At 38.5% G+C, this 21,646-nt stretch overlaps 1 protein-coding gene across 4 annotated transcripts in view; it reads right to left on the bottom strand.

The window, feature by feature from the left end:
* Positions 1 to 311: 311 nt before the first annotated feature.
* The window catches only part of KIAA0825 (KIAA0825 ortholog), a 243,686-nt gene continuing 222,351 nt past the window's right edge, over positions 312 to 21,646 (bottom strand). For all 4 annotated transcript variants that reach the window (XM_075079976.1, XM_075079979.1, XM_075079977.1 and 1 more), the window contains one exon: positions 312 to 1,232. In XM_075079976.1, the coding sequence (XP_074936077.1) occupies positions 1,118 to 1,232 (115 nt within the window). In that variant the 3' untranslated portion in view covers positions 312 to 1,117. The remainder of the gene's footprint in view (positions 1,233 to 21,646) is intronic.

Raw genomic sequence — 21,646 nt, 5'->3', positions numbered from 1 at the left:
CATAATAGCATCTGCGAGAAGATGTGGTGGGGACAGGAGTAGCTGCAGCTCAGACTGCAGCCTTAGCAAGACCTTGCCAGCCTCCGTAATCAGGCAGAGGAAATAGTTCCCTTGGACTTCCAATGCAAGAAACAGATAGAAAGATGATGGATTATTTCTGTAGAGCTAAGGAAATATGAACTGCACCTTCTGTATATAAGACGTTGTCACAATAGCCACCTGTCTAACTCAGCTATTTTTAGCCTTTGAGGAAGAAACTTTACTGAAAAGAAAAACATTTAATAGCGGAAAATCTGAGTATCAGACAGGGCTTACTTTGAAAATGAAATTTTACTCTATCAGAAATAAATATTACATTCTTTATCATTTCACTTCTCAGTTCACTGTTAAGATAGTCCTTTGAGCAATGCCTGTGAACAATTCTTTTCAATAAAAAGATGCTTCTCAAAACTTTAAAAGCTGCTAACAAGTTTCCCTATAATGTGTCTTTTAAGCCATAACATACACTGCATGTTAAGTTAGGATTTGTGAAGCCAATAAAGCCGACGCAGTTTTACTTGGGAATAATGGCCAGGCATGCTCATCCCAGAGAAACTCAGAAAGGACTGCGAACCTATGGCCTATACCTGTTCTTTTTCATACATTTTGCGTGATTTAATGGCAGGACTAACAAGAACACAAGCACCAAGGGAGAGAAAAGGTCCTTGGGTGACACTAACTGGGGGTGGGCTGACTTGACTCCGAAGGGGTCGATGGAAGCATAGCACCGGTGTTTGCTTAGCACGTGTCCGAAGTGGCTTTATTTTCAGAGAGAGTTTTATACTTCTGAAACCGTTCTTGGTCTGTCATTGAGGTGTGTGCCTCCGCAGTACCGAGATACACCCTCCTTGGTTTGAGACATTGACATTTTCACATACTGTTGCTCGCCTTATGCATGTGTGAACAATTGCTGCCTGGATGGGGTGACTAGACAATAACAGGGGAACGTTCTTTAGCTTAAAACTCCTACTCAAGATATATATTCCTGAGCTTTCTAGTCCTGTCACTTATAACTAAGCCATTAAGTTAATCATGTTGAATTCAGAAAAAAGGTGCTACCCGAAACCTGTCAAGGTAATTATTCTTCTTTATCCTCTGAGGTAGGAGTGCTCTGTGTCAAATAAACAGTTTTTAAGTGTTCCACCATAACTTTCTCCTCGTCTTCAAGATCTGCACCTTCTTTCATCTCCCACCTGAAAGGAAAAGAACTTTTTATTGATCTTTTAATGTGTTTTAAACCAGTGTTTAAGATAAGCAAGTCAATACAAAACTCGTTACTGTCACTTCCTTGGCCTGCCCCAATAGTGGGGCACAGCAGTTGAGATTAGTGAATCACAGAACACAAGCCCCAAAAATCTCGCCCCGCAGAACTGGCACGGCCGTGAGGCAGTTGATACAAATTGTCAAAACTACCACAAATTCTTATAGTTATTCTGATAGTGCTTTCTTTTTCTGTCGCACACATTGGTAGAGGTGGAAGCCTTGTAAAACTAGCAGAGAAAAAGCGGAAGAGATAACAAGTGTTTCGGAAGTTAAGCAGATGCTCTCAACACTCTAAGTTTGCAGTGAAAACTCAAATACCACATGATGTCCAACCCAAATATTTAATGTGAATGGTCGCCGTTCTCTTGCAGTGGCAATCCTATATTACAAAATACCACAAAACTGGATGGCTCTTTGTTTCTTTAACCATCAGGTATACCTATCACACCAAGAAACAACTAACTTTTTTATCAGATTCTTCCCTTTATCCATGTGAATACTCCATTCTAGTTTAGGATAAAGTCCTAATACCATTAAAACTGAAAAACTGAAAAAGAACATGAAGGTGATTTTGCTTTTCTTTAGTAGTCAATTAAATATAAAACCTTAAGAGTCACACAGCATTCTCTTGCAGAAAATCAGGATAATAAATGCAGAAATAGTGCTGATATACATAGTCAGCTAAACTTTGTATCATTCTAATTATGCGTACATAATGCTCAGTAATGTGGCGCCATCTCTTTTACAGATTTTGTGGATATTTAAGAGTTTGATATCCCTTTAATATTAATCTCTTTCTGTTCTAAGTAGATAATAATGTGTAGGCTCCTAGTTCAGACCAGCTGAAGACAAAAGGTAAGGCATGACTACTGAGTACAGAAATCATATTTTCAAGTATTAAATCCAGTAGATTATAAATGAGCCACAGGATGATCCTGTAAAGTAGGAGACGTGTAGAGGAGCAGCAGAACAAAGCATGCTTTTAAGGAAACTAATATCAGGAGCAATACTTTAATCCTGTCCTCACCCTTGTTAGGTACTCATGCAGGCTGCAAAAACCAGAAGGCATATACAAGTTTAGATTGGTAAATAAATCAAATGCAATACAGGATGGTGAGAAGAGTATACTGCATTCATCGTATTTGCAAAAAGAGGACAGTCGTCATTGGCAGTGGAGCATGGTGAGCACTTTTTGTAACTATTTTAAAGCTTACCTAAACCAGAAAAAGAACGAGTGCTCTGTAGTACAATCTGATCGTTAAAATACAGTTAGGAAAAATGTATTCAATGAACATGTATAAATTAGCATATATCCATCATACCTTTACCTTAAGAACTGAATCTGACAACCCACATTGCTGCCTGGAGTGAAGAAGTATCGGAACAAGGAAAGCATACTACGAATAAAATTATAAACAGTGTAAGTCCGTGATCAAAGGTTTGCAATAATTAACTTCCTACTATTCCACTCATACGTGACAACTATAATACTTAACCTTATCTGAATATTAACATTCCGTACAATTAATTGCTATTATGCCTGCCTGCTTCATTGTCTGGTTTATGATACGTTCATGAAATCTGGCGATATGAGCCCTCAGCACAAGCATCCCGGGTGAATGCTGTCAAACAGGGTGACTGGTTTCCCTTCTTCCTTTTCCTAATGTACCAAGGAGCCTCTTCAAACCTAGGAAGAAGTCGTGCAAGCCTTAGTTTGAATTCATGGTCCTCAGAGTCATTCCAAAACACCACTTTACCAGTCAAATTGATTCATTTCAATTAATTTGATTTGTTGCATATTTTTAAGTAGAGGAGCTGTTTGCTTAGAGGAACGACAACTGAAAATGCTAAAGAGGATACATTCAAAACAGTTATTGCTGTAGGTATAACACAGAAATCTAGCAGTCTTGGCTAATGGAAGCTTAACAATAAATCAGCAGATTCCTTTTAAAGATAGTGACTTCATACTTGTCAGCACATTTCACTGAATCTTAAACATTAGTGTTGGTAAAAATCTTCAATGTCATCCAGTTTGGACATTCTTTAGTGTTCACTTTATAACAAGTTATTACTAATACATTACATTATCATTTTATCAAAAAGTAGTCTATTTTTAAAGCATTTAAGCAGGTCCAATGAGGATAAGAAAGTCTTCTATGCATTCGCTTAACACTATCCATGAATTAAAGATCTATGAAATGAGCTTGACAAACACCTGGTCCCTCATCTAATGTGGAAATTTTTCCACTCTTACGCTTAAAGTCTGGGGACAGTGTTGTTTTTCAGAAGACCACTGGACAGTAAGTGAGAAGGCCACAACATAGCTTCGCTGCTCTAAATGGGATGAGAAACCAGGTGTTTGTGTTCAAGCAGAAAAACAGTCAACATTTACTGTTCAAAAATTTGTCCAGAATGGAGCATGTTTTTACTAGCATATCTAAAATGTGTGACAATTGTTTTGGCAATAGTAATTGGTACAAATCCAACTAGCCAGTTCAAGTAACGTGAATGTGAATGAAATTACCATCGTGAATTACTTTCAAAATGCAAGCTTCCTCAGTGGAACAGCCAACTGCACGCCCCTGTTGCTTCAAATTGTTAGTAGCGTAGCTCTTAGAGAAAATTTCCAAATGCATAGGTGGCATATATTTTATTTTAGTCTGGCTATATCTTGGAAGATGAAATAAAATCAGCATTTCAAAAGGGTACTGGAATTATTTGAACTAATCCATCATATCATCATCTACATTTTGCTTAGAGTTCATATAAGCGTAATAAGATGAGTCAGAGTGTCCAGAAAGCTCAATTTTTGGCATATTCTTCATATTTAAAAGAAAGCATACGTTTAGAATAAAATGCCATCACCTTTGTAATCTTTAGGATAGCGTTTCATGTTTTCAGGCCAATATTACTCATGTATTTACAGAATTAAACATTTGAAATATGTTTTCAAAATGCTGATATATCAAGAATTGTAAATGACACGTGGTGTGCACCTGAAGCGAATTGCCTAAAAAGCTTCCTCTGCGTACCGTTCCTCTCTGTGTTGCATGGGGCTGATCAAGGGAAAAAAAGCCCTAGGAGTATATTTTTTCAGATAGATACAGCAAAAGGTGTCAGGAGAGATAAATACAGGAATCACTGAAGTTTTCTGCTGGTCAGCCTAGACCTCAGATCATGAGGTCAAAGCGCATAACTAGCACTGGCAGGGCTTCTGTTTCTCCTCATAAATAAGGGGCAAGAGAAGAAGTCCTGGCTTGCACATCCACAAGGTAGCAAGGGGAGAAGTATTCAGTGCCTCAGGAACATCCAGTGGTTCCAGCTCATCCTTAGCGACGTGCAGGTGCCGTCCCAGCTCATAATGAGCACCGACGCACCCATTTACATAAACGGGTGTGCAGGACTGCGTTTTGAGGTACTTTGATCTCTCCACTATACTGAATTATAAAAGGTAAAGAACAGTAAATGTGTTTGCAAAGATGCAGAGAAAAATCTGTGCATCTGTTAAAAAGCATGCTGGATATTTTAGCAGAGCTGGATTTAATACACGGTGATGCATTTGTTATTTTGATTTTCTTGCATCTTGCGCTATTGCATCTATTTTTAAAATTGTGTATATATTCCTATGAAAGCACTTTTAAAAAACCATAGTAGGGACTATGTATTACCATTGAGGTGCTTGTGCAGATCAAAAGGAAGTATATGCAGTTGATACCAAAGCAGTAGTGTATTAAATCAAAAATAAAACACACACAGTAGTATGCATAGAGGCATTACTGTAAGTGACGCAGATTCTACCTGAAGCAGATTGCCACATTTTAAAAGTTTCATTAATAAGTTTACCAGAGCCTTTTTGATCAGTTACCAAATTTGTTTTGTTACAGTTCATTAGTTATAACAACTGTGTAAAAATTAGAGGGGAAAATCGTGAAGAGTTGCAAGCAAGAATAAACATTAACAAAACTGAAATAAAATGTGAGAATACTTTTCAACTCAGGTGTATTTTGAACTTTGAAAAATCTCTTTATCTGTATTATCTGTGAGTCCAACCATGCCCTTTTCTAAAGTTTATAAAAAAACAATGCCTAAAAAGTGAACAGTTTACAGGAAGGGTCATTCTAATATAATTTTATAGAGGTTTTTTTTTAATTGCTATAGTGCTTATGCAGTATTTTGTTATCTGTTGCATCTCTTAATGTCTTGAAGAACTTTACGTCACACAAAACTCTATGGAAGGAAGAAAAAAACCACAAAACCAATGACACCATTGTTATTTCCTATGGAAAAGCTAATATCTCAGATCCTCTCGTAGGGAAGTGTTGGCAAATGATGAAACATTAACTGTACAGCTGTACATTAGACAGCTGAAAATACGCATTTCCATATTGAATAATAGCTATACTTAATAGTTGCCATGTATCAAAAAATAGCAATGTATTTGATACTGAGCTAAGAAGATAACATAATTGACATCTAATCTAAATCAGACGCAGTGCCATTCAAACATCCTAACATGGGTAAATATTCAGACTTCAAGCACCGCAAGCTCTTAAGCTTATCTATTTTTAATGTGGTGAATTACCACTGGAAAGCTTTACAGACACATTATTTTCAAGAGCAATTTTGATAACAGTGAGCACAAGTGGAGAAGGTCTTTTTTTTTGCCAAGTATTATGTAAGAAGGCAAGAGTGGGAAAAGAACACAGAAAAGGTGCTTAAGCTTGACTTACATTCCCTTTTATGTTAACGTGATTTAAGAGTCGTACCACGTAATTTGCATGGAAATTCTTTTCCACATATTCGCCTTCAGTTTCTTCAATAAACTGTTTTGCTGTGATTGTCAAACTTCTGTCTAAATGCATGTATTTATAAATAACTCTATACGCTGAAGGAGGCAAAAGAAAGCAATAGTAATTCATGCAACTTTAAGAAATTGAGATTAAATTCATCCCATTGTTTAATAGGTGCAGGTTTTCTGGATTTTTAATCCAAAATAAATTTGTGCACTTACATGTATTAGAATACTGCCAATAAAGTCATTAGTGTTCTCTACACTGAGCTGTAATAGGTAGAGAAATCATGCAGTTAAATAAAATATAACATCTTGCTACCAGCACATGGTAATTCATTTTAATGAATTACCTTTTTGCTTCCTGAAGTTCATGAGAGACACAGCTGTGGACTAAGCTCTTGCAGGCAGGGAAACAATTGTTTTATCAATGTGTAGCATGTTACGCTTCACCATGAGACAAGAAATCTTGTTTGCCATTTTTAAGTAATAGGAGAATATACATCTCTGTAAGTTTCACTTCATATTTCAGTTGTAAACACACTTTTTATAACATGAGAAATCATAGACCATGAAATGCATTTTACATCAATGTTAGACAGCTAGCTAAATCTAATGTTTGTCCGTAATCTCAAGCCCTCAGAAATCTTTCAGATTCTATGTGGGGCAACGTTTTATTTTTCCAATGGTAATGTTAAGTTAAAAGGGAAGTCTCCGGTAGTTTAATCAGATTACATTTTGTTAAAATTATTTAATTAAGACTGTGATTAACATTTTTACTCCTTAAATATTAACCATTAAAAAAAATCTGCTTTTTTTCAATCGTTTGTGTAGTAATTGTCTCAGATTTTTTTGATCTCTCTTTAATCCATCTACTAAACAGATAGATACTCCCCTGAAGGACATAAAAAAGAGGTTGTGTGGGCAGCCATCAAATGCACAAGTACTACACTATTGAACAAGACCCAGAGGAACAATGCAGTGCATGTAAAGGTTCTGGTGGTGATATTCACCCCAAAATCACACCAACAGGGACAGCACCTCTATGTCTACCTAGTGCAAAACAGTTCACTTGCCTTTCTTCATCCAAAATACAAAATATCCCTCTGTAGTGAAAAGTTATATTGATTTCAGGACAATCTGTGTGAAAATCAGTGTCCTACATCATATTCAGAAAAAAAATCAAAACTGAAAATTTCAGTATAATTTTTCCAAATTCCTCTCTCTTACATATACACAAACAGCATGAAAAAAGCCCTCACAGAATTTTCCTGATCAATAAAATAAATTCATTTATTTCCTAGAGGACATGGAGGAAGATGCTATGAAAATTGTTAGGTTTTTTAATTATCTATATGCCACAAGAAGGGGAGTGAGGGGAAAAAATTAAAGGAAGCTACAACAATAAGGGATCAACAGAGTTATGCTCCTGCTTCCAAAGAGCAAACCAAAAGAAGAGAGAGTGTTTCGCTGTGCTGAAGAAATCAGTACATGGGAAACATTTTAGAAAGTATGTCATAAGAAGAGAAGAGAACAGAGCTCTGACTCACAGGTTAACCTGTCCCAGCTATGAAGTTAAGACATTAGAAGGATATTTAAGAAGTTCTGAACTGAAATAGAAGCTTCACAAGTGTTGGAATAAAATGATGAAAGACCCTTTTCCAGGGCAAGAACACAGCTATGAAGGATGTTGTCAAGGGCAGCGGAAGGCACACAGCAAAAATTTTTGAAGCTTTCCATCTGCAATAAGAAAGGAGAGGTAGTATTTACCCAGCCTCCCTGTTATTGGTGTTTGCTGTCCCACATCTTTGAAAACCACTGAATCAAGCCTCACAGACACCAAGCCATTAGCTGCAGACAGCGGGAACATATTGCAACAGGATGAAGCCTTTCTCTTAGATCTTTTTTTAATTTAAACTTTTTGGTTCATAATTCTAACACGGTAGAAAATAGGAAAAGATCTATATCCTCAACATTTCAGTTGGTTCTTCTAAAAAAATCATTAAGTTAAATTTCCATTTTTCAGGGCATTCTTACAACGCTTTTTTAACTGCATAGCTTTAAATAATGGACATTTGACAGGATTATGCTCATACTGACCCAGCTTTGTTGAAGCTGTCACCACATTTTATTCTGAAGATAGTCCGGTTTGTTACGTTTCTGCAGCAGCAGGATGCCTCTTTAATTTTATTTTCCGTTTTCTGAGATTTCTTGTTTTATACACTTGTATACCGCTGCTCTAGGTCCAGCACCATTTATAATAATGTTGATGGCATAGTTAGTGTGTCAAAAATGGAAAGATGCTCTTAGTAAAGGTTTGGTTAGTGTTTCCAACTTGGGTGAGAAAACATATATATGCGTATGCATATACGTATACATGTATATATATGACACTTCTAATTAATAAATGATAACAATACAGACTGATAGTGAAAATGGAATGTACTAACCAGTTAACAGAAGACTAATTATACACTTCTGAGAGTGGCAAGCTGTCAGTAGATGAGCACAGCTAGGGTGAAATGAAACCAGAACTTTCGGGCACCTAGATATTTACTCCAAGAGCAACCTGGGATTTTAGTTTGCATAAACCCTAAAGTAAGAAAGGGACACAAAAGAGAGAAATCACAAAATTCTGATTTTTTTTCCCCACACTGATCTAATCCACTAATATTGCTCTCAGACTAAGGCATCTAAATTCCCATAAGGCTGCCTGTGTCCCAAACCTTGTCCCACTCGCTTTCCACCACTCCCCTGTCAGTCGTGGAGAAGGTGTCTTCTTCAGCAGGGACTTGTTATTGCCCCTGAGTGGATTCTGGGGTGAATTACATGCACAAAGAATAAAAGGCCAATAGAAATATAGACATATGGGCACAATCCCAGAACTGTAGTGCTTTTGCGAGATGAAGCTGGCACGTTCCCTTAGCTGGCAGGGTTAGGGAAGGCGCCTGCCACTCCTCTGCATTTTGATAAATACGATTTTTTATCCTCATTGGTGAAAAATTTTGGCTGAAAGATCTCAAATAACAGGACAGATTTTAAATGACCTGTTCATTGTCAAGTAATTTTAATTAAGGTGAGCCTCATAAGTATAAATCCAATGTAAAAGCATTTGGTTTTGATATTTTTATAAGTAAATGATGTAAGTTTTTATTCAAAATAATATTTCAATGTGGATTTTTTTTAAAATTATTTCACAATTATTTTTTTTTTAGCCCAAGCTGATATTGTCAGCTTTTCAGGTAACCAAGTGTCTGTTAAGTATGTTATGTTTAGAACAAACTGTTTTGATTTTTTGCAGTTGCTTTTTAAATAAATTAAACAAAAAAAATATCCCAAACCCTAATAACAATAATTTATACAGTTTCAGTTTGTTGGACTTGTGCCTTACTCAGATTGGGACCAAAACACATTCTTTCTTAGTCTAACTGCTTAGAATCATAGGCGAAGTTTATTCACAATGGATAATTTCTTATAATGACAATCACAGAAACAATTGTGCTGAGAGCACGTGTGCTTATTGCCTGCAGATTGTCTCCTGCCCCCATTCTTTGATTTCTTCTTTAGACGGTCCCGAAAGCCTCTGGTGCATGCATGAAGTTGCTTATCTGACTCCCTGATTTAAGAACATTGTATGCCTGACTGTGCAAACGCATTTAATATTTCAAATATATATGCATATAGCATACCTCTATATATACATACATATATACATCTACTCATGCAAGTGACAGAGTGATGATGCAGGCATTCAAGAGGGCAGATTTTATGGAAGAATGGGGTCAATAACACTATGCCAAAGCTAAGTGCTTGGGGGTGAATAATCAAAGGATTTAATATTTTCAATAATTTTAAATAACTTGGTAATCATCGTATGAAATTAATTTAATTATTTTGAGCATCACTATGATCTTTCAAGAAAATCAAGAGGCCCAAATTCACAGAAGGATGTATCGTATGATCAGGTGCTGCAAACATTTCCATTTAGTAAATGTAAGCTTTACCTGCAAATGGTTACATGGTAGATCTTAAGAACCAAAAAAGCACCTACTAGAAATATCCTGCTTTTCAGATCATGCACTAGTTGTTCCCTCTCCTCACCCCTCTTTTTAGTTCAGTTTACAAAGGCTTTCCGTAATGAATGTTGAAAACCCAATGTAAATACTTTAAAGGATTAAGCTTTCAAATGTGGTTACTGTGGCATATGTATGTTCAGTAAATACAAACACAAGATATATCTGCTGAGAAATTATATTTGATAATTTGACAGCTTTGTGGCTTAGGAATATAAAAAATTCATATTTTGTCAACAAGAAACTTCCTCCATTTGTTAAGAAGGGGCTACTCTGATGGCATAGAAAGATGAATATTTTGAAAAGACAGGTTATTACGGGAGTAATATAATCCCCTACTTTTCTTACTGTACTGGATTTTTTAAAAATTTTAATTTTCTTTCCTTTAGAAGAAGTCTACTCAGTCCATTACTTGCAGAAAAAAATGTGCAATCTAAGCAGAACAGTTAGAGGATCCATGAAGCTGACTTTTATCGGTGCCAAAAGGTTTTATACAAATTCGAGCACGTGATGGGCTGCCGAAAAATCTTACGTCCTTTCGTGTTGATAGCAAAGAAAAACCCACTGCTGCGTGGCCTGCCGCCAGCACCCCGCTGCCTCCCGTGAGGAGCAGGCATGCCCCATCCCGGGCCATCGCAGGCGCCTGAGGTTGGTGTTCACCCAGAGCAAGGCCACCCGGAGCGGGCGGGCCAGGGTGACTCTGTCACTTCCCTGGGCAACCTGGTCCAGCGTTTGACCACCCCTAGCGCTAAAAAAACGTTTTTTCTTGTGTTTAGACAGGATTTCCTGCATTCCTGTGGCACCCATTGCTTCTGGTCCTGCCACTGAGCACCTCTGAGAAGAGCCCATCGTCTTTATGCCCTCCATCAGATGTCCCATGGATAAGGTCCCCCGGAGCCTTCTCTTCTCCAGGGCGAGCAGTCCGGGCTCGCTCAGCCTCTCCTCGTTCCATCGTGTTTCACCGTACCATGTGGAGCTACCCCAGATGGCACACAAACACCACGTCTCCTTCACACCTATAGAAATCCTAGCAGGCAGCCGCACCAGAGGAAACATTAGCCCCGTCATTAGCGCTGTCCCATATGGCACAGTTGTCCCTCCTCGTGCACGCTGCAGCTGCATCTAGCTCCGGCTGCTGCATGTTCCTGTAGCTAAAGATGGTATCGTAGGATATTTCCACGTGGCATAACAGAGTGCTGTAGATAAATGCCAGCGACAGCACCAGGCGAGCTGCTCCCCGCTCCGCAAGCGGCGCGGCTACGGTCGCGCGCTACTGGCTCAAGTGAAGGAGGCCATACCCGCACTGACGAGGGCAGGCTTTAAATTGCTCAGGTGACCTTAATTGTGGCCTTTTACAGATTCCAAACCTTCAGCTTGCAATTTGAATAATATCTTTGAAGTTAGTGCGTTTATACAGTGTCTTAAAAGTAGGGAGTGCCTTATGGAAAATGCTGACAACGGTCCAACACAGAATATCGCAAGATGGTGCATAAGGAAAACTGAGTTACAGGGGATATAATCCCAATACCATAGACAAGTAAAATAAGTGTCTCTTGTTGGTTTTAAAAGGACACCTACGTATGTTTCTATATAATCCAGCTGCCACTGGGATCTAACTATTGCTCTCCCAGCAGGTATCTTTCATGGCACGACTATGCGCTTTTCAGTAGGGCTCCCTGGGACGGTGTAGTCGTTGGAGCGAAGTGCCCCAGGCTTGGTGGCGTGGGAGATGGGGTTCCCTGGGTGTCCTGGCACATCAGTACTTCGTTCCCCTGCCTGACACTCACAGGGTAAGTGTGGTCCCCTTCAATAAACAACAGCATGTGAGTAGTGCCTGTGTGTCTTGTCCTATAGAAAATAGGTGTCTGGTATAATCAAATCTACATTTTTTGACGTTCTGAAGTACATTTTTGAAAGGCAACTGCATGGAAATTGTGCACTAAACAGCATAACCAGCAATGGCTAATACTGAGTCAGGATGAATTCTGTAATGGTAAAGAATGGGAAAGGATATGCCAAAAATAAAACAAAATAAGAGACAGAAAGGCTGGGATAAATTGGCTGGTTTCCATTGTTAGATACAAAAAAAATTCAATTCAACAAGCCCGGAAGCCTAGCAGCTGCTTCTTATTTTATTTTCAAAACTTAGTAACTGGCTGTATAACCCTGTCTTACTCTCCCTGAGGATTGCCGGGGCCAGACTGAAAATGCAACAGCCAATTGATGCAGAGATACCATCTCAAAGAAGAATAAAATAATCTGTAGATAAAAATCTACATAGCCTAAAAAAATCAATTTCAGGCTAGCAAGCAGGTGAATAAACAAATACAGAGGAGGAGATGAAGATACATAAACAGGATCTCTGGCCAGCGTGTGCTTTGTTGTTAGCCATTCAGGTCTCTCACTGCTGTATTGCTGCCCCTCACAGAAAATTTCATGCAAAACAAACAAACAGATAAATAAATAAAGTATTTGTTTATGTTTGGAAGTGAAAAACTAGTCATTCTCCCCATTTCATTCCATGCAAGATAATGTTGCCTATATCAGTGTAACTAATATTTAAATCTGGAAATCAGAAAGGCACAAATGCGAAGAAGAGAAAGGGAAGTGAAAAGAGGACTGAAAATATTGGGAATCAGTCATACAGACCAACATCTTGCAACCAAGGCAGGGGCGAGCGCTAGAAGGAATTCCCCAGTAGCCCTCCTGAATAAATTGGCAAAGAGCTGTGCTTTCTCTGCTTAGCTCAGGTCCGATCCTTAAAACGTTGTTAACTGGAAGAAGATGAATAAACAAAGGCAATTTTTGTCTGGTTTTGACCCATTATGAAGAATGGTGACTCTACAGAACAGCACGCTGAGCTCTGGTATTTAAAACTGATCTTGAGGAAAGCATTTATAAAAAGTTAACTTCATAAAGCTGTGTATTAAATTTTTAAATCGCGTTGATTAATTAATTTGCTCAACAGGCGTACACATGGAAATCTTCTAACTGTAAATAGCGTTTACTATATTTCAAGACACATATTTAGAACAGTTGCTAAATAGGGGGTCGATTAAACAGAGATACTACATGATGGAATGTCTTAATATACTTCATATTTACTGTAGCTTTTTTCCCCTTCTCCATTCTTTGGAAACTTAAATACTACTGTGAAAATATTGTTTTAAAGATTATGAGGCTTTAGTTTTCAAATCCATCCAGTAGAATAATTCAAACTATAATATTTGTGTTACTAATGCAAGCAGTGATTGCAGAATTTTCCTCTACTTAATATAAATACTAAAGGAATTAGCCTATTACATTATTTTTCATTAATCAGTTAGCGTTGCAATAGCCAAAACCCTGTGGTACAAAAAGAAAAAAAACCAAACGTGAATATAATATGATAAAACTTAAATGATCCAAGCACCATATATGTAGTATCAATTTTTTGTGTCCTCCAGTGAAGGTTTAATTCATTGCCTAACAGGCTAGTGAGAATAACACTTGGCAAATTACTCGCCAAACTTTCTGCTGGCATTGCTTTGTAGGGCATGCAAGCTGAGGATGGCGTTATTCAACAGATAAAGCAAAAAAAGGCAATTTTACATCTTGTTGTGTAAGACACATATGATGTCAGGAGTGGCAGTCACAAAGCAGGGAGGAGATGGATGAAGAAAAAGACACGTAAGAAAACAGTAACACCATGCAACACTTGGTTGAGACATGCAGATTCAGTTGAACTGCACAGGTTTGTTGTTGCTATCATCTAAATGATATTTATTCCCACTGATTGTTGGAACTGGGAACTTGCCTGGGATTACGTGCATATATCTGCAACCAGGAAGCTCATGAAGACATATGTTCACAACTTTTACTGACGCGAAAACACCGATTTGGTGAACACTTCTTAGGGATGTATACCCGCTTTTACATCACTTTCAAAAGGAAAACACATTTCAAAGCTACAAGTCCAGAAAATACCTTCAGACAGTTTAACAGGTTGGCCTTTGCCAGCCAGGACCGAGGCTCCCATCCCTACTCTGCCACCTTGGTCAGGGACGTGGGGAGGACGAGGGAAGGCATGCAGCGCTCTACCAGGCTGCAGTACAGCGACTCAGTGAGGATTTTATTAATTGCTTAACACAGGAGAGAGAAAGTGTCATTGTGGGATGGTCTGTATCTTTCTAATTCAAATGACTCACAGGAGACATGCGAGAGTGACAGAGGAAGGGTCTCCCACGTACCGGTGAAATCCCCACCTGCCAGGCTTCTGGCTTTGTGTCTCTGCGGGATGAACTTTAAAAGGTTTGGATTTCATCTTGATGCGGGATGGGAACGTTTTCTAAATCTCAGAAATATTCTCATGACAGGAATATAATTTCCCCTCCTTTACCCGCCAAGTATACCACAATCAAGCCCATAAAATCTATATGTCATCCAGATATCACATATGAAGGTTTGGAAGATGCGCAAAGAAGCAGATACAGGTGGAGCCTACGGTTTCTGGCAGAATGCCCATCAATTAGTGCCATTTTCAGCATTTGAAACAGGAATCCATAGCCTATTAACTTCTCTGCAGCTGCTTACACATATCAGAGAACATGACGCTAAGCAATGGCATTTGATCAACCCTGATTAGGATAGACCTGAGGTAGCAAAGAGTTAAAAAATGTAATAATTCATTGCCATATTTGAACTCCTGGTAATGCACTTTTTATTTTTAAAAATCAAAAATCAGCACAAAGTTCAGTGCTTTCAGAAAAAAAGAATAATTCCTGCATAAAGAGCTGCCAAAGAAATAACGAAATGATGGATATTACAATAAATGAGACCATGAAGCCAAAGTTAATGCAATGTTTCTTTTTTGAAATTCTAATTCCCTCTTTTTCTGCTCAAGGCAAACAGCATTCTTCCTACATATTTGTGGAGCGTCATGTGAACTTTATTCTGGGATAAAATATTAAAAGAATAAATTGTTGAAAATGTATTGAAATGGTTTTAATTATTCAGTATTTTTAATAAGAATGATAGATTTAGAAATTACGAAGAGCCTTATGATCATAAAACCTGCAGTGTCTGCTGCGGCTGGCACTTGCAATGCCTGTTTCATCCTGAGCATCAGTTTTTCTGTTTCTGAAGTATCTGAAGCAGCCACAGATATGGCTGAAACCATGAAGATAGATAGAAGAGGGCACCGTGTAAAAGTATGCTTTTTCTATCTACTTACAGCATTTTTTAGCGACTGAGTCACTTCAGAGGAAGAGATGAAGTGCTTGTAATGGCTACATTAAGATTTTTATGAGCATAAGAACCTTTGAGAGGTCAAGCACAAAATGACTACAGGCCTGGCTCATTTTTATCCTACGCTCATACAAATCGTGGTTAAATAAATGCCACACCTACTTCTTCTACCTTACATAGTCACCACGAGACTTCTAACATCCCTGTTCTGCTTCTCAGGTGCAGAGTCAAAAAGACTCTGACCTCTCTCTTATAGAAGATGAATAATAAGAACAAATAGCATTTGTGTAGAATTTCATTCCTGCCTTGAAATTTCTCTTTGCTGTAAAGCTGCACACCCTAAAATCCACCCAGAAAAATCCATTAGAAGACCAGGAGGTATAGCTATCGTGGAAGAGATGAAAAGTGGGCAAGGTCTGTAGAAAAAATACGATGGAGTCTGTGTAAAATGCCTTTGAACAGTTTCATAAAATTGCCGTCATAAAATTTCATAAAATTGACAAAGCAGAAGAGGCAAGGTTGACGTATAAAGCATGGTGTAAGTTTTGCCCACGCTTGGGCCAACCACAGATAAGCTCCCCTGTTCCTCAAATCCAGGACTATTGCTGTAAATGCTGCAACTGGTAGCTGTGAGAAGCCAAAACGGAAGAGACGGGAGCAGTGACGCTGCAAAATGGGAAAAGGAAGGGGCAGGAACACAGGAACAGGCACGCTTCAGCAGGTGCCTCCGTTTTGGCAAAGGTGCTGCGTTTGCAAGCAGCGCTGTCTTGAAAAATATATTAACTAGGAGTATTTACCCTTGGAGAGAAACAAGGTGCAACTACTCCGTGCACAACGTAGCACCATCGGTGAAGAATGAGGGGGCTTCCTTGTGGAATCTACTCAATAGACCTCCCAAACGTGGGCTGTTACTGGGACAAGGAAGTGATTAAGTAAGTAATTTAAATATTTTTAAAGTTGAGCACTGGCTTAAAGGTCAGCGTAATATCTGAAGATAAAGTAAAGTTTTAATAAATAAAAGAGTCATAAACAGGTAAACCTTAGAAGAGTATTTATCTTGGAGGAATGTATTAAATAGATGGAAAAGTAAGTAAATGGAAAAAATAAATCATGCCATTATTTCAGGGATGAAAATATTTCTAAGACTGAAAGTGTTTTGCAACTTCATGGAACTCGCTGAAATCACAGAAGAAAGAAGGCATGAAGATAAAAAGAACAAGACCTATGTACACAGAAAGTGGAATGAAACAAAAACATAAAAGAGTAAAGGAGTTTCCAGAAAAGTTTAAGACTCTGTTAATACTGTTTAAAAGTTTGTTTTCACAAAAAACATTTTGTTAACACATATTTAAGAAAATAAAGGAAGAAACGATCAGATTCTGATATTCTGATCTTAAATATGTTCACAGAAGGTGTGTATCAGTGACATAAATCAGCACGGATTTACTTGTTTAAGCCAGAAAAAAATTACATGATGGTTCTGGGTTAGTATTCTCAATATCCAAAAATGGCATTGCAGATCATAAAGCTATTAAGAATGTAAAAATCAGTGTTCGCCAGACAAACATAGGTCGCAGACTACAATTTGACTATTAACAATTTTTCACAAAGGGAACATTATTGCAAGCATATTATTGTAAGTCCAAGAGAGCCACAATTAAATGGGGTCGTGGAAAAAATGGTATTAAAATTTTAAGTATGCCTCAATGTGAAAAAAGAGAAAAAATTGTAGTAACACATCCAGAACTATATTTGGTACGACTAAGTTTCACAGAAATGCATGGCAAAATAGAATTAGCACCTGCTGGGAAGTTGAGTGGAAATCTGAGAACCAGACTACTTGACTATGTAATAAGTTATGTTTAAAATAATAAGTTTAAATACTTGTAAGAAAAGTCCAATAGGCATGCACTATGACAAAAATTAGAAGGTCTTACGCCTTGCCGTATGACAGGCCACATGAGATATGAAGATGACAGTCCACATATGACATTATACAAGTATACACTTGCAAAGCATGAGTGCAAGTGAAATTTCTCCCTACACTTAGAAGATGGACACTGAATGGAGAACAGTCAATTAATAGAACAGGATATTTATTTTCATACTCCTCTGCAAAAGGAGGAAGAAAATTTCTGAACCTACCAATGCTGACAGAAGAACAGAGTTTGCATTAACTGCTGGCTAATGCTGCAAGCTGGAAACCCCCACGCAGAGCCACAGAATGCTAGGAAATAAGAGCTCAATGCGCTGGATGTGGGTGAATGTTTTAAGCACGTATCATTGCATGTTTACCCTTCTTTTATAGTCTTTTCTGGGTGAGACACTAAAGCTTTGCGCTGATCAGGCAAGGCTACCTCAAGGCCAGCGATCTACAAGCCAAAGGAGATCAAATCAGAGGATGGGAATTGTTGACATGCGTTACATCATAGCCAAGTATTTTTCCCCTGAAGTGCTCATTCACTGAGTAAATATAAAGATCTGGGGACTATGGGGAAATGCCACCCTCCTGCAGCACGCCAGCAGAAGAGAGGTGACTGATTTGCAGAGCGGTACTGCCGTCCTGAGAAACAATATGTAAAATTCCTGTTCACCGCTTTCTTTGGGCTGGTTGCACTGATATTAGCTTATCTGTTCTGTGTTAAAGACTCGACTTACTATGAGCTCAGCTGTCATTAGCAAAGATATATCCAAACACGCGCGCGCAGACCAGCGTAACAACAATTTATTAGATATGCAGGAGTTAAAGTGTACTGTTTCTGAACAATGAATTGAAAGCCTCAGCATGTGACAGTTACTGGTCTTCATTTGGTTGTGTGATAAAGTACACGACGCATTAAAAAGCCCATTTTTTCCCCCCCTTTTAACTGCTAGTTCTATAACCTCTTTATTTTCCTAAATTTGCTGAGCCTCTCTCTTTCTTTATGTTGTGGTAGTGAAGCAGATTGCTGATAGCACAATACCTAGTGCAACATGTCTTCTGCAGCAATTTTGCAGGTAATTTCCTCAAACACAAAAGAGACAACACATATAGGGCAGAGCTAGTCTGTAATTTACTTCTGGATAACAAATTATCAATTTAGTCACTTCTCTAACAAAACCAAAATAATTTTGCTCTCCTAGATTGATTTTTAACTGTGCTATTACAATATTATCCAATACTACTAGTATCATGCATATTTAATTTTATTTCAGAGATAAAACATTTTGTGGAAGGAAGAGGAGGATAAACTGACACAAAATGAAACAATTCTTCATGTTAAAAATAACCGGCATGAAAACACAGTTGCGAGGAAGGTAAATTATAAAGTATGCATTTATCCAATCATTTTAAATACCATAATTACACTGACTGCTCATCAAAAGACTTTTAAGACTCATTAAAATTATAAAACATTTCTAATTAAATCCATATTTAAATGAAGTTTCTATAACGAATCTACATGGTACTTTAAATCAAACAAAAAAGTTCTGGTGAAAAATCCAATTAATTGAAGTTTTTGTAAGAATTACAGCTTAATGATGGGGGCACAGCGGTTGCCGTTTAGTTAAAATGGAAGATTACTGTGTTATATCCATCTTTAGCCCAAACTTGTCCATAAAACAATCAATCTTCAAGAAATTTTACATGCCAAATATTATTCTAGTACGCAATAATTTTTTTTTTTCTGGAAATAGTAACTTTCCAGTTTAACAGTTGATGCAAGTGGGCTCTTAGGGTTAACATTACCTTACATCTGATTTAATTGATGCTATTAGAGGGGGAAGAGGACCTGTGTTCATATTAGTCAAAACCAGTCTGAAGCACAAGCATCCACTCTTCTGGGCTCTGAGTCACTACATTTTACCCGTTTCAGTCATGGGCACCTGTTTGCCAGCCAAGGCACTGGGGAACTGGGCTTTTGTCCAGTGCATTGGGATGGTCCATCAATACTCATGTAGGGACTGTCCCGAAGTACCCTTCTTTCATGTTGTATCATCTCCAGACTTCAAGGAGACTCCCTCTTCTCATATGGCTTTTTACCATTTCTCAGTTTCATCAACAGCATTGCTCTATCTGAACCTAATAGCGTTGCTCCCTTCATTCTCCCTGGTGGTGTCGCTCTGGTGTGAGATTAATTGTCTGGTAAAGCTCTTTATTGTCCCACACTGAGGACAAGACCAGCGGACTTTCACAAGACCCCGGTCTTCAGCCAGGGTCCATAGGTTAAAGCTGCTCAATACCGTACGCAAACATTCTCTGGCACAGTCCGAACACATTCATTGCTGTTCACTATGGAAGTTGGGAGGGACCTCTGGAGGTCACCTGGTCCAAGCCTCCACTCAAAACAGGTCTAACTAGATCACGTTGCTCAGGTCCGTGCCCAGTGAAGCCTCGAACCCCTCCAAGGACAGAGAGTCCACAGTGTCTTTGGGCAACCTGCTCCAGTGTGTGACCCCCCTCAAATCCAGAATAAATATGTGCAACTAGCCCTACCTATTTACAACCTTTGCTGAACTGCATATAATGATTTTAAACTATTTTTTTTTAAAATTGTAGATCCAATTCTAATGAACTAGGCAACATGAGTGAACGAGACTATAGTCACTAGCTGTGCAAGAAATTTCTATCATCAGTAAAAAAGAGATATATGGCAAAATTTGGGGTTTTCTCCATATATTTCAAATGAACATCAGCAATTCAAGCTGCAGCTTTGTTTAAGGATGCAGAAAGCCGGTGTGGAAGCTCTCACTGGCATTTGGTGATACTCAGGAGTACAAAGCCTCTCTCCTGCGATCTGATGAAGTGAGGGAAACCTCAGGTAGCAAAGTGTAAAAAAGGCGAAGTTTCCTTGCTAGTTCTCCCTGTGGAAACATCACCTGCAGAAGAGGTGAGGACATCCTTTTGCAAAAAGAAAGACCTATTCAAAAGAGACTGAAATTCACAGAGCTCCAGAGGCATAGGACGAAGGCGTTGCAGATAAGGTGGCAAAAGAAGAGTGACACGTTAAGATGAAAAAGGAAGAAGGTTTGTACCTAAGTAAGGGCTGAGCTACACTGATCTATGAAAATGGGATGAAAAAACAGGCGTCTCTGAGGAGCTCAGAAGAAGGGGATCCGCTCAAGGGACTTTTTGCTTCCTTCTAAGAGCATCGGCAACGCAGTTTTTCTGCTTTCAAGTATGGAGATTTCCAGTGGCACCAGAAACCCATATAGGTGAATTTTTAATATATTCTTCTCAAAACAGCCACATAGAGAAATGTATCTCTATTTAACAGACTGCGAAAACAAGGCACAGAAATATTACAGTGGCCCAGAGTTCAGAGTCTTCTAAAACGTGCACTCTGGTTTTCGCTGAAGAAGTAAAGGAAGGAAATAACCCTTCAGCTCCATATTTTCCCTGAAGCTCAACTTATTCTTTTTGCTGCAAATGATTTTCTTAGAAATAAAGAGACATTACATTCATAAGGATCATTTTGGGCAGTTTTACTTTGTTATGATAGTGGTGACTAAAGAGTTATTTCCCCTGGCTTCCCCATCCCTCCTGGTCACAGTGCCAGGTGAGCCCCTCCAAAACCGGACTGCAGTTCGGCTGGGGGGAAGCTGGTGTGGCAAAGATTAATTTCCTGAACTCGATTTCAAAAGAAGGATATTTAATAAGGAATCTCAGCACATGGATAGTGTCAGAGGTCAGAAGTTTTCTCCGGTTTTGCTGGCTCTTGAGTGCCCGGATTCCAGCAGCACAAGCTCTGCCCACCCCGAGTGAAAAGAAGGATACCAGCTAGCAGATCTCATTAAATGGCCATGTTTACCAGATTCTGACATTTTAAACAAAATAAGGTAGCATGCAGAGTAAATGATATCTTGAATTATTTTGCAGGATTTTCATTCTACCTTGTAAACTATGTGATTGTTGCTTCCATATGGGATATTTACTTTGTCATTTCCCCCTGCCCAATCCACCCATGTTTGAAACTGCTGCCCTTGATATTCTTTTTTCCTTCCCCCTTTCTTTCTCGCCAGCCTTTTTTCCAGATGCTTTGGGGACAAAGAGGCAACAAGTTAGACCTGCCTCCCTCTATACACACCTTCTTATGCATGTGTTTACGGACAGAATAATAAGAATGGTACAGTTTAGCACAAAAAGAACTACAGATCTGAAGGAACAAAAGTGAACTGCAGTTTTAGCAATCAACACTTGTAATAGACTACATAAATTCTACTGTACACAGAAATAACAAGACCTTCTTGAACCCTCCTAGTGATTAATTAGAAA

This window comes from Phalacrocorax aristotelis, chromosome Z (genome assembly GCF_949628215.1).
Source record: "Phalacrocorax aristotelis chromosome Z, bGulAri2.1, whole genome shotgun sequence".
NCBI lineage: Eukaryota > Metazoa > Chordata > Aves > Suliformes > Phalacrocoracidae > Phalacrocorax > Phalacrocorax aristotelis.
This window is presented reverse-complemented; position numbering and strand designations above follow the sequence as displayed.